Raw genomic sequence first — 14456 nt, forward strand, 5'->3', positions numbered from 1 at the left:
GACAAGGTCAACCACTCGCTGATTACGTCTTATTCTGACTCGTAATGGTGCTATTGTGGCAGATGAAGTGCTCGAGCCGTCATCCGTGAGAGTTTCTACTCCAAAGACGATATCCTCTAAGCCTGTCATCCAATTAACAACCAGAGCCCATGCAGCTCGGGTTACGGTCCGTGATGAGGCTCCATGAGAGTGAGGAAACCGGTGCTCCGTAGTGTCGTTAGGAGAGGAAGCTTGCACAGATAATGGCAGTATGGGAAAGGGCGAAGATCCATAATCTTCCAATTCTTTCTTCCAGTAGCTCGTCCTACTGTTTTGAAAGTCAAGAGCCTCGGTCTCGGGGATATCAGGCAGGTGGTTGCCGTTGGAGTCTGCCTGCTTAATGTGAAGCGTCTCTCTATGAGAGTTTCTCCTATCTCCTTTCAAGCTGGTAGAGTTGGATGATGAATCAGCTTGACGGGATATCTGATCGCCGCCATATACCGTCCCATTTCTGAGGTTGTCATATTTCATGATAGGTCATCTCGTGATCGTATTTCTAACGTTCAAATATATGTTGGGGGATTCTGGGTTCTGGATTAGACTAACATTTTGCTATAGTAGCTTTTGCAACCCTTTGCTAACTGACATACCTATTGTTCTTATGATTATGTACGAACTTAATTCGGCTCTCGATTAACTATTCGAAATGCATTTTTGACATATTCTATATGCCCTCATCCACTAAGGGGTGGTATTAATACCAATCTGAAGACATTCTTTCCGCCACTAGGAGGACGGTTATGCCACACTATCGCTCGATCCATCTTTACCACCAACTACATCACTTGCCGACCTGTTGTCTCGGAGTTACTTAGCTGCAGACCGCTATTTTTGAATAGATTCTCTTGATGTGTTGTAAGTAGAAGATACTTGCTGCCCGAGACGCGATAGAAATAGTGATCGACATAGCCATACAGATCAAAATTTCTGTCGAATAATGAATGCACTTTTCAGCTTCTGACAAGATTACATCCAGGCAATTTCGGGATTCTATAGGACTAGTGGCAAGCATGATTAATCATGTTGTACCACAGGACGAGCAAGTTGGCAAAAGTGGACTTCCTACCGCTATGCGAATTGCGATGGTTTAAAATTTGCTTTTGAAAAGGAGCAGCCAGCAACGTCGGTTAATAACTTGACTTAATTGACCTAGCGTATATACATCGTATATCGTAAATATTATATTTTTTATGCAACGATTATGTAAATTAAAGGTATACGTATGGAATGTGTATTCATCACATGGCCGATACGTTCACATTAGAAATATGAGGTAGTGTTGTTGTAGCGATTCACTTAATTACCTCAGAAAACACAATTATGAGGTCACCTGACAGAGCTGACGAATCTATCAATATTTTTCATAATTAAGTGGCTAGCAGATTTTGGGCCAAGTACGGATGTCCCTTTCAAAAGTTTTTACCACAGGAAGACCTCTCCAAAGAAAAAAAAAAAAAAAAAAAAAAAAAAATAAGAAAAAAAAAAAAAAACAAAAAAGAAAAAAAACAAAAAAAATAAAAAAAATACCCCCCCCCCCCCCCCCCCCCCCCCCCCCCCCCCCCCCCCCCCCCCCCCCCCCGGTAGGCTTTGACCAAGCAGAAAGGCGTTAAAAAAGGTAACGCAACTACCACAAGCTACATTTTAATACCATAATTTCTCGTAAACCTTTTTATTAAGATTATTAATAATACATTAATTATATAACATAAAAATTTAATATTTTGTAAATAAATAATATATTAAATAAGATTTATTTATATAATTTTTTTACTTTTTTATTATATAATTTATATTAAAATATTTTTTTAAAATAAATTAATAATATTAATTTAAAACTTTTTTATAGGTTTTAATATAGGATATATAAAAATATTTTAAAGAAATAAACCAATGAAATAAGTATAATAATATATAAAAGCGTTTATTTATATATTTAAAGTTAAAAAATTTATTAACCGTTAAATTTTTAATATAAATCGATAAAATAAAGTTATATTTAATTTTAATAGTTACAATATTAACTTTAATTTTAACATTAATTTTAAACGATTAAATAACGATTTTAAAATAACCAAAGATTTTAAAAACCGTAAATAACGATTTTTAAAAATTAACGTTAATTGTATTATTAATTTTTTTAAATTAAAAAATTAATTAAATAAGTAAAATAATTGTTGTTTAATTTAAAAAAGTTTTATAAATAACGTTAATATTAACAATATTATTAATAATAAAACGATATGTTGTCGTTTTAAAAAATTAAGCTATTATTTTTAAACCAAATAATAAAAAAAAATATTATTAAATAAAAATATTAATCGTTAAAAAAAAGTAGCAAATTACGAAATAAAAATAAAATATTAATAAAATATATGATAACATTGTTATATGGTTTTTTTTAACAAAATTCATTTTAAATTTTTATTTTAAAAATTAAGTCGGATAATTTATATAATTAAAAAAAAAAACGCTATATTTACTATTAATTATTAAATAAAAAATTAAAAAAAAAAATAATAAAAAAAAAAAAAGTTATAAATTAAATTTAATAAAAAAAAAGCTACTTATATTATAATTATTATAAATTAAAATTATATGTTTTTTTTTATTATATTATATAAATATTAACGATAATATAAAATATTAATATAAAAATATATTAAAACTTTTAAATTTTTAATATTTAACGTTAAAAAGTATTTTAATAATAATTACATATTTTTAAAAAACGAAAATTTAACCTACAATATAAAGAAAAATAACCTTTTATATAATTAAAAAAAAAATTATAAAATTAAATATATTATACACCATTTAATAACCCCAATTTTAACTTCATTAAAAATATTATTAAAAAAATCAAAAAAATATTAACATATTATAACTATTTTAATATAGTTAAAATTAAGAAATTAATAACTAATAAATAACTTAATTAAAAAAAAAAACTATTAATAAATATATTAATTTTATATTTTAACGTTAAATTAACGTTAAAAAAATTAAAAGATAATAAATTATATATTAAAGTTATTTAAAATATTTTATTATTTATTTCAATTAAAATTAACTATTTTATAATATTTAAAGTTATAAATTAATACTAATGTTAAACTATATATGGGATATTATGCCACCTTTTTTAACGCCCTTCTGCCAAGCTACTTAACATGTTAGGATTATGGTCATGTGATACTGTCATGTGACCAATGGTTGTGCCGCGCACACACCCTAATCCAATTATAGATAGATTCTCCCCACTTTCATAGATCTTCCCTTCTACATCAATACAGCAAACGTCACTTTTATTACAAGGGTAAAAGGTGATAGGATATTTATATAGGTTGTAATTACCTATGTAAGGTACATCTCTTAATGTCTGAATAACACGTGACTTCCTATCATATAGACGTACACGTAACCATGTACGTCTCACAAAATCTTAATCTTAACTCGTACATAGCGTCAACGTCTTCAAGGTAAACTACTGGTTCACAAGTTTTTAAAAAAAGAATCGGGCATAAATTCAAAAAAGTAAATCTAGCAGTTTTTCACCTGGCGTACATATTATCTATCCCCATTAAAACGACGCCTCCGAGAGCTGAATCGCCCGGCGGATAATGTTGACAGCGCGCGATACAGCCTCTTTGGAGCTAGCTCCCGGTACTTCATGTCCCCCTCTGTGGATGAAGATAGACCTAACATCCGACTTGCATAAGTTTGTGAAGTCCCTCGCCGTATCGGAAAATTGATCCTCTTCTCCCCATACATGTGCCGTCGGGATGCTAATGGCTTCACCAACCTCCGCAGTCGCCACTAGCTGGAGGTGACCTTCCTCTAGCTGCTCAAAGTCATACGGAAGAAGAGCAGCAGACAGGAAAATGGCGCACTTGAAACCAGGGTTGCTATGTTTTCCTTTTTTTGCTTGGCGGAGCATCCAGGTGCTCACAAGGGAGGCGGCCTGGCTGAAGGCGATAACGCCGTCGTATGGGCCGTCGGTCTGCAGAAACGTCTCCAAGTCGTCTACGGCTTTGCGGGTGGACTTCTCTGAAGTATAGTCAAAGTACGTGTAAGTCTCGTATCCAGTCGGTAGTAAGTGCTTGATCTCTGTCAAAAATTTAGTCCGAAATCTTTCGATTGAACTTGGGCCATGGTGATACTTAGGTGATACTTACCAGGATCAATCTCCCAGGGAACTACGCCCTCAACAAAATCGTAGGTATGATGATCGCCTAGCTCATATCGAATAGCAGCTAGAAATGTGAGCACGAGGGAATCCTGCAAAGACTCGACTTACCAGTTTGCATCTCAAACACCTATTCATGTTCCAAAAATCAACTACAACTCCTCATTCAACATTCAATAATTTCATACCTTTGAGTTGGTGCCTCGACCGTGAAGACTACCACCTGTCAGAAGTATTCCTTGAGCAGTATTGCGGACCATACCAGAGAAAGTGCATTTTGCCGAGTTTACAGGATATCTTTAGCTGCGCGGTTGGTAAATATGATTCGTATTACTATGAGGATATGATATAAATAAGTAGAAGCACCCACCAACTGCCTACAGCCGAATTTTGACGTTACTATCTCAACTGCCGATCTCTTGATGGTCTTGTCCGCCAGCCCTACTTAGTCTATCCGACTTGGTAGACGCCACAGGCCGACGGTTAGCTCATGCATGCATGCTAATCATCTAGACTCCGGTAGGTTTAGGTCAGGCCATCTTGCATGTGTTTTATTTTGCCGCGAGAACTAACGGACGAATCTAACGCGTTGAGCCCCTGAGTTGGGCCGGAACTCATTACAGGTGCCCGGAAGTACCAAAGACATTTCCATCCAAGAATCACGTAGATACCTGCCGATATCTTAAGAAGAGGCTGCAAGGCGCAGACTATTCAACGTCGATGGCTGGGAAAGATGCATTTGTGTTTGACTTCAGCCATCTCTTCTTGTCGGTGAGCGTCGACTCTTCTACTTTAGGATAGGGGAGTATGCTTTTGCATAAAATAGCGGACAGCACGACGAGAGACGGCGGTAAACTATGCAAGGTCCAATTGCGCCACTACCAATTCAATGACTTTAGGGGCACCTACTTACAGCAAGGGCATATAAGCTATGAAATAAGCTATGAAATATTCAGTAAAATAATGCTACGAAGTAGTCTGTTGAGCACACTGTCTAGAAAAATGATATGTTCTTTCACAATTATAACATCTTGATAACACGCTTGAGAAACTCCAGATCTATGTCCATACTAATTCACCTACAATAACCTCTATACAAAGATGACTATCCGTCAGACTCATCAGGGAGAGTCGGAGTCGACTTCAAGGGCCATGCCATCAAATGGACTTATTCCGTTGGCTGTTGTCGGTATGTCGTTTCGATTCCCCCAAGAGTCTACGTCTGCGGAGGCATTTTGGGATATGCTCGTATCAAAGCGATGTACTTCGACCGATATCCCTATGGAAAGGATGAATATCTCTGCTTTTCACCACCCAGATCGATCACGCTTAGATTCCATGTCTATGCGTGGTGGCCACTTCATTAAGGGCAATCTTGGAGCATTTGATGCACCTTTCTTCTCCATTGGCGCTGCCGAGGCAGAAGCTATGGACCCTAGCCAGCGTTTCATGCTAGAGACAGTCTATCGAGCTATCGAGAATGCCGGCATCCCGATTGAACGCATCGCAGGCACCAAAACTTGTGTATACACGGGGTGCTTTAATAACGACTACGCTATGTTGCTACCAAAAGACCCCTTGGCACCCCCAAAATACGATACTGTAGGTACTCAGATGAGTATCTTAGCGAATCGAGTTAGCTGGTTCTTCGATCTTGCCGGGCCCAGTGCCAACATAGATACTGCGTGCTCCAGCAGCCTTTTGGCAATGGATCTGGCATGCCAATCAATATGGGGTGGGGACTCTGAGATGGTGAGTGTTCATAGAAATCCTCGAGAATGTCTAGCTTATTCTTGCACTAGGGTCTCGCATGCGGATGCAACATAATTTTCAACCCAGAGTTTATGGCTACCATGGATAACCTGGGTTTCCTTTCCAAAGACAGTCGGTGCTTCAGCTTTGATCATCGTGCTAACGGGTATGGTAGAGGCGAGGGTTTCGGTGTCCTTGTAATAAAGCCTCTGCAGCGTGCCCTTGATGACGGCGATACAATTCGAGCTGTTATCCGATCTTCCTCTTCCAATCAAGACGGGAAAACACCAAGTCTAACACAACCAAGCAAAGAGGCACAAGAGTCGTTAATCCGCTTTACATACAAGAAGGCGGGGCTTGATATGGACTCAACACGATATTTTGAGGCTCACGGAACAGGTCAGTGCCGTGTAATGAATTAGGTCAGACGCTCAGGGTACTGACATTACCCTAGGAACTCCCGTAGGAGATCCTCTAGAGACAGGTGCCATTGGTAGCGTCTTCCGCCATTATCGGTCTCCTGAGGAACCGCTTTATGTGTATGATTCAGCCCATCCTACCTTAAGACCTTCTAAGCCAAGCTGATCATTCATTAGAGGATCAGTAAAATCTAATATTGGCCACCTAGAGGGAGCTAGTGGCGTAGCCGGTGTCATAAAAGTGATCTTGGCGCTTGAAAGGGGGATAATTCCTCCCAATGCCAACTTTGAGCGATTAAATCCCAAGATTGATGCAGAGTTCTTGAATATCAAGGTAAGACAACTTGACTCGGTTCGTGACTTATTTATTTAGCATACTAAGCATGCTATAGGTACCAATAGAAGCAGTTCCTTGGCCTTGCAAGGGCTTACGTCGAGCGTCTGTTCAGTCCTTTGGATTTGGTGGATCTAACAGTCATGTGGTCATAGAGGATGCATATAATTATCTCCTACAACACGGTCTAGAAGGGAACCACAACACGGTGCCTGAGCCAATGCAGAGACACCTTCACGCTTATCAAATGGGCTTCACTCATGCAAATAAACTCTGGATAGGAAATGGTGCCAATAGAACTGAAGGCAGTGCCCAGCCTAATGGCAACGGACACACCAATGGTTACTGCAATGAAATGAACGGAGCTAACGGTATCCATAAGGGTGGTAAAATTCATCATTTCAACGGTGGTAATAGAGGAAATAATGATACAAATGACAGCTCACTTCCCACAAAGATTGGAGTAGACGCGGTGCAGCAATTTGAGGATCCAACAGAGACACAGGTCCTCGTATGGTCCGCAGCTGATGAGAGCGGTATTAGCCGCCTCAAGGAGAGCTGGAAGCAGTATATTGACCAGCTTTCTACCTCAGAAGAGAACAAGGAGAACTATCTTCGAGATTTAGCTTACACCTTGGCGTATCGAAGAACACATTTACTCTGGCGGACATTTGCAGTGGCTAAGGGCCATGATAGGATGTACGAGCTCATCAGCCAACTTTCTATTCCCGTCAAAGCAGCATCATCGCCAAACCTCGCGTTTGTATTCACCGGGGTAAGATTTCAAACTTATCAGCTCCCAAGTGTATCTGCCCTTTTTACTAAGTTATGGTTTCTCTAGCAAGGTGCGCAGTGGTTTGCCATGGGACGAGAGCTACTAGATAGGTACCCTGTCTTTATGAATAGCTTGCTTGAAGCTGGTGTCCACTTGAAAACACTTGGATGTTCATGGGATCTCCTAGGTAAGAATGGTGGTTTATCATCTTCAATCTCGGAACCTTGATCCTAACTACTTTTTCTGTTAGACGAGCTGCAAAGGAGTGAAATTGAAAGCAAAGTAAACTTGACCGAATACAGTCAAACCCTTTGCACGGCACTTCAAGTAGCCTTGGTCGATCTCCTAGAGTCTTTTGGGATTCGCCCAACCGGAGTGATCGGCCACTCTTCGGGTGAGATCGCAGCAGCGTAAGAATTTATTACCATTTCTGGGATCTATCTGGAAGCTAATTGGTTCTATATTAGATATACTGCAAAAGCCTTGACCCGAGAGTCAGCCTGGAGGATCGCTTATTTCCGTGGTAAGTTAGCGTCCACGTTAGGAAATAGCGACGAGGAGGGTAAATGGGGTATGTCATCCGTAGGACTGTCTAGGGAAGAAATCAAGCCGTATCTGCAAAGTGTTTCAGACAAGCTTGGATCTACTAGGCTTGACATTGCCTGCGTTAATAGTCCTAAGAACTTGACAATATCTGGAGACGCAGCGCACCTAGATTGTCTCCAGGTTTTCTTGGACCACAATAGCGTGTTCGCTCGCAAACTCAAGGTCACTGTGGCCTACCATTCATTCCAGATGAAGGCAATTTCTGAGAAGTATCTTGCTTATCTTGGTAATCTTACTAGCCAGAAACCGGACAAGTCATCTCCGATCATGATATCCTCGGTGACTGGGTCGTTGATCGAGCCCCATAATCTTTCACAGGGCGAGTACTGGGTAAAAAACATGGTACAGCCGGTTCTTTTACAGATGCACTATCAAGGCTCTGTTCGCAGTCATCATCTAGTATAGTGAAGAAACTTGATGGCCGCCATCATCGCATGGTCTCGATTAACCATCTCGTGGAGATTGGCCCTCACGCTGCTCTTCAAGGACCTGCAAGGGATATTCTTCGATCTATTAACCAAGAAAAGAACATCGCGTACACTTCAATGCTCCGACGCAAGGTATCGGCTGTCCACAGCACGCTCGAGGCCGCTGGTCGCCTACATTGTGCGGGCTATACCTTCGACCTCGATCGTGTCAACCGGCCAACAGCGGCTGGTAACACCCCGACAACCTTGCCGAAAGCACTGTCAACCCTACCTGAATATTCTTTTAATCATACAAAGGAATACTGGTATGAAAGCCGGCTTAGTAGGGATAGCCGCTTTCGCCGTTTCGGTAGGCTGGACCTGTTGGGTACGCCGAGCCAAGACTGGAATCCTCTTCAGGCACAGTGGCGGAACATTATCTCCATTTCAGAGCTACCGTGGGTTGAGGATCACAAGGTGAGACCCCCTTGCTAGCTTGAACTATTCTAGCGATAGCATGTACTGACTTATTAGATCAATGGCGCTATTTTGTACCCTGCCGCCGGTATGATAGTCAAAGCCATAGAGGCTGCGAAACAGCTCGGCGAGTCAGAAGGCGAGGTCACAGGCTTCGTGTTGAAGGATGTAAGCCTCCATTCTGCACTCAACATCCCCACGACGTCTCGAGGCATCGAGGTCGATACGTATCTCAAGGCAAGGAGCAAATTAGATCCCAAAGATTCACCTGTGTTTGATTTCTCCATCTGCACCTTCGACGGGGACAAGTGGATTGAAAACTGCAATGGATGCATTCAAGTTCTGTACGCCACGGGGGACGCCGACATCGACACCCGTAAGGAACAGGAGGCTTGGAATGATAGCCACACGCAGACCTATCGGGACTGTGTCCGCAAATGCAACACCTCAGTCAACGTACCGGGCTTATACGATATCCTCTCCCGCTGTGGGTATGGATACGGCCCTACATGCCGTCCCATTACAAAAATGTCCTATGACGAGCAAGAGCACATAATATCAAAAGTAGATACTTTCCAATGGTCTAGTTACGAAGGGGCTAGTATCGCACAGCATCATGTAATTCATCCGACTACATTTGATGGTATCTTTCAGACTATCTTTGCCGTCTATACGAAGGGCGGTACTGAAACAATGTCTACGGCCATCCCGACGTATATCGACAGACTCTGGATATCAGCTACTGGCTTAAGTCACCCTAGCTCTGATTCTATCCAGGTTCATTCCCGGACTCAGTGGACGGGGCTTCGTGAGACATCTTCTAACATTGCCGCATTTGATACATCGGGTGAAAAGGTCCTCTTAGAGATTAAAGGGGTTAGAACGACTATTATTGCCTCTGCGGATGCTTCCGAAGTTTCAGAGCAGAAGATCCAGGACAAGTGCTACAACATTCGATGGAAGCCCGACTTGGACCTAAACTCTATTGATAGTGTCTTAGATTACTATGAGTCTGCTGCTACGGAGGGTAATGAGCCCGTTGCTCATTACCATGACCTACAGACTCTACTTACAACGACTATTAAGGACACCCATGACAGAATCAAGAGCAAGTCTTCAACTGCACTTGCAGACAACTTTCATATGCATAAATATCTTAATTGGTTAGACCAGCAAGTGAAACGGCTGGAACTACACAATTCCATTACCGATGCTCCAAATTGGGCGCCTCGTCCTAAAAACGAAGCACTTAAACTAGCACAAAGGGTTGCCTCAGCCAGTAGGCAAGGCTTTCTTTATTCCAATATTGCCCAGAAGCTAGCAGATATCTTGGAAGGCCAAGTTGATGTCTCGGATGTGCTATCTCGAGACTCAATTGAAGGCCTCTTCTCTGAGATGGTAAGTTTACTAGCCTATATTCTCAGGTTGGGAATTTTCAAGAGACTAACAACGTACAGTGCCAACGTATGAGATGTCTCAAGAGCCTTGGCCATTATATTGATGCCTATGTGCATAAGAACCCTGCAGCCAAGTTTCTCCAGTTGGGAGTTGGGTCTACAGCTATGATTGATCAGCTTATGAACACACTCGTGGATTATAAAGATAGCAGCAATAGTCCGCGTTACGGTCAATTTGACTACGTCGACGTCTCATCTTATAACTCTGGCTTCTGTATAAACGGACCACAAGACAGGTATTCATACCAAAGAATGCAACCTAAGACCTTCGATATCGAGCTTGATACACAGGCCCAAGGTTTCGAAGATGGAACTTACGATATCATTTTCTGCTCCATGGTATGTGTTATACGAGCCCCCGCACACATATTGGATAGGATACTAATTATCAGATCTCCTACACCACTTCGGACATGACGATGGCATTGAAGAACTGTCATAAATTACTTCGCCCGTGAGTCAGGCTCTTTTTCATGTAATTGTGAATTGATATTAGCTAACGCCAACCAGTGGAGGCAAGCTTATCCTGTTAGAAAACATCGAACCTGGTGCTATACACACAGGCTTCATCTTTGGTCTTCTAGAAAGCTGGTGGTCTAGTATGTGACTTTTCGCATTTTCGTGATAACTGAAGCTAACAAAAACACCACCAAGGCTCCGAAGAGTATCGTCAAGATAGTCCATGCATGGACAAAAGGCAATGGAATGAACTACTTCTCAAGAACGGTTTCTCGGGAAGTGAGATAGAGCTAGATGATTTTAAACATCCGATCTGCCATGCATATAGCGTCATAATCTCAACGAGGCTTCCGGAAACCCCTACAACAACGGCGGCAAAGACCAGTCTCGTCATTCTTCATGGCCCGGATAAGGCGCAACAGGTTCAAGCAGATGAATTCAAGAGCGGCGTCGAAGCCAAAGGCCTATCGGCTCAGCTCACATCTCTGGACCAGGCCCGAAATATCTCAATAAGTCCAGACACGGTGGTTATCAGCTTACTGGAGCTTCATGACCCCGTGTGGCTTAGCATTAGTTCGGGGCTCTTTGGAATTCTTCAAAAACTCCTAACCTCTTCACCTCGACTTATCTGGGTAAACAGGGGAGGTGGCTTCCGTTCTCCAGACCCAAATCACCACATTATCGATGGCTTGCTGAGAGTCTTACACTCAGAGCTTGTGGGAGTCAATCTTGTCTCTCTTGCCCTAGATACGGATGGATGCATAAACAGCCGCAGAAGGGAATTCATTCTACAGTTAGCAAGGCTGATGGTTAGCTCTGAAGGGATAGACACCGAGTACGTTGAGGACCAGGGGCTACTCCATATTCCACGTCTCACCTCAGCCAATCGATTGAATACAAGACTTCATGAGCATCAAGTTGCGCATCAGAGGCGCCTGGCAACGTTTGGAGATGGTATCCCACTCCGTTTAAACGTTGGCACGCCAGGGCTTCTGAACAGCCTACACTTTGTTGAGGACAACGTTGGGAGGTCTGCTGAGTTGAAGCCACACGAGATTGAGATCCAAGTCATGAGTGCCGGTGTCAGCTTCCGCGACGTCTTAGTCGCCCAGGGCCGATTAAATCAGCGTACCGCTGGCACAGAATGCGCAGGAATCGTAACAAGATGCGGAGAGCACTGTGAAGGTCTCACCGTAGGTACACGTGTAGCTGCTATATGTCTCGATAGTTTCAAGAGTTTCGCCCGTGTTGATTTTCGGTCTGCCGTCCGTATCCCAGACAGCATGCCCTTCTCAACCGCCGCAGCTATACCATTCAACTTTGCGACTTCCTGGTACTCACTCAAAGAAGTAGCTATTCTAAGCCCTGCAGAGACAGTTTTAATACACAACGGCGCCGGAGCCACAGGGCAAGCTGCTATTCAAGTAGCTCTTCACCTGGGCGCCGTAGTATTCATAACCGTTAGCACTGAGAAGAAGAAGCAATTCCTCATAGACCGCTATAAGATCCCAGCCGGACACATCTTCTCAAGCCGCGAGACAGCCTTCTGCAGCGGTATCAAACGACTTACACAGGGTGCTGGAGCAGATGTCATTCTCAACTCCCTCTCTGGAGAGGGCCTAGCAGCATCATGGGAGTGCATCGCGCCTTATGGCCGATTTATCGAGCTAGGAAAGAAAGACATTACTTCTCATAGTAAATTAACAATGTCTTCCTTTGAGAAGAATGTCACGTTCAGAGCTGTCGATGTTCTTGCTATGAGCATAGAGCGGCCGCAGATTGTTCGCAAGGCCATGGAAGATGTCTTGCCTCTTGTCGAAAGCGGCTTTCTCCAACCGGCGGAGCCTCTCCAGGTCTATAGCGTTTCTGAAATGGAAAATTCCTTCCGTACCATGCAGAGTAGAGACAACATCGGCAAGGTTGTGGTTGAATTTAGGCCAGATGATACCGTCAATGTAAGTTACATTCCGAAGTTGCTCAAGCGATTGCTAATAGCTTTTAGGTTGTTCTAGACGTAAGACCAAGCTTCCAATTTAACACCAATGCGACATATATAATCGCAGGAGGCCTTGGAGGCCTAGGTCGAAGCGTCTCGCGCTGGTTTATTGAGCGTGGCGCTCGGCATCTCATCCTCCTTTCACGATCCGGTGCCAAGTCCACCGAGGCCCAAGAATTCGTCGCCAAGATAACCAGCAGCGGAACCCAAGTAAAGACCCCAGCATGCGATATTTCTGACAGAAATTCACTTAGGCTTGCCTTGGACGAGTGCCTTAAAGATATGCCTGCCGTGAGAGGTTGTATCCAATCATCAATGGTCCTTCGAGACGGCATGTTTGAGGGCATGACTTTTGAGTCGTGGCAGGAATCGACGCTGCCAAAGATCCAAGGGTCTTGGAATTTGCACTCCTTGCTTCCAAATAGCATGGACTTCTTTGTGCTTCTCCTCCATCTCCGCCATCATCGGCAACAGAGGCCAGTCCAACTACGCCGCGGGCAACACATTCAAAGACGCACTCGCGCAGTACCGCGTATCCAAGGGCGAGCGAGCTGCATCCATCAACCTCGGCCTCTTCCTCTCGGCTGGCGTCCTTAGCGGGGACAAGTCGTTGCTGGAAAAGTTCCGTGCCAGGTCCTTTTTCAACCCCATGACCGAACCACAGCTCTTTGCGCTGCTGGACTACTACTGCAATCCAGCGGAGTCTTATGTCAATTCCCTGGATTGCCAGACCATTGTACACGACGCCACCGCTGATCAGCCAAACACGGATGTTGCGTACTGGCTCACAAAGCCGTCGTTCCGACAAATCCTCACCAACATGTCAAACGGAGGCGCCGGCACAGCTTCCTCGGATGTGGCTAACTTTAAGACGGCATTTGCCGCCGCGTCATCGCTCACGGAGGCGAGTGCTGCCGTGACGAAGGCACTCATAAAGAAGCTAGCCGATACACTCTCCCTACCAGAAGAGGAGCTCGATACTACCCAGCCGATGCACAGCTATGGCGTGGACTCGCTTGTAGCTGTTGATCTGCGCAGCTGGTTTGCAAAGGAGCTTCAAGTCGACTTTGCCATCTTTCATATTTTAGGAAGTACTTCTATTGCTGGTGTGAGTTCTTTGGCCGCAGCGAGGAGCAAGTATCGTAAGGCAGAGTGGACGGAGTAGGGGTGGCAAAAGTACGAGATGGAGATAGTTGCAGAGAAACATTTTGTCGTTAATTTATGTGGGTAAAATGGTCCATGGATTAAGATCTTATTGTTCATGTTAAAGCAGATTGTTGTTTAGTACTTGAATAAGTTATATTGGATTATGTTGTTTGGTTATAGAAAATAGACTTGTGGTTTATATAGGTCTAAATAAAATGACAGATCGTATTCATACGTAAGCGTATATTATTTAACAAGTTGATTATCCCTTAAATATTTGGGCATATGTCTACGGTGTGACCGTCTTGGTTACTTTATTGGTAGCTTTAACTGCAAACCACTAGTTATATAATGTGGATATAATTGTTATAATAATCAAACAATCAGGAAAAGCATTGCTGTT

General features: G+C 42.6%; 2 protein-coding genes across 2 annotated transcripts; one reads left to right on the forward strand and one right to left on the reverse strand.

The window, feature by feature from the left end:
* Nucleotides 1–3619: 3619 nt before the first annotated feature.
* Nucleotides 3620–4485, reverse strand: GL218_09005 (uncharacterized protein; the record flags this gene model as incomplete). Its single annotated transcript, XM_033585824.1, has 3 exons — nt 3620–4146; nt 4215–4317; nt 4414–4485. The coding sequence occupies 3 exons, from the start codon at nt 4483–4485 to the stop codon at nt 3620–3622; spliced, it is 702 nt and encodes a 233-aa protein (XP_033440003.1).
* Nucleotides 4486–13189: 8704 nt separating this feature from the next.
* GL218_09006 (Lovastatin diketide synthase LovF) lies at nt 13190–14072 on the forward strand (the record flags this gene model as incomplete). Its single annotated transcript, XM_033585825.1, has 2 exons — nt 13190–13205; nt 13333–14072. The coding sequence occupies 2 exons, from the start codon at nt 13190–13192 to the stop codon at nt 14070–14072; spliced, it is 756 nt and encodes a 251-aa protein (XP_033440002.1).
* Nucleotides 14073–14456: the final 384 nt, after the last annotated feature.

This window comes from Daldinia childiae, assembly GCF_008694065.1.
Source record: "Daldinia childiae strain JS-1345 chromosome Unknown Scaffold15, whole genome shotgun sequence".
Lineage (NCBI taxonomy): Eukaryota > Fungi > Ascomycota > Sordariomycetes > Xylariales > Hypoxylaceae > Daldinia > Daldinia childiae.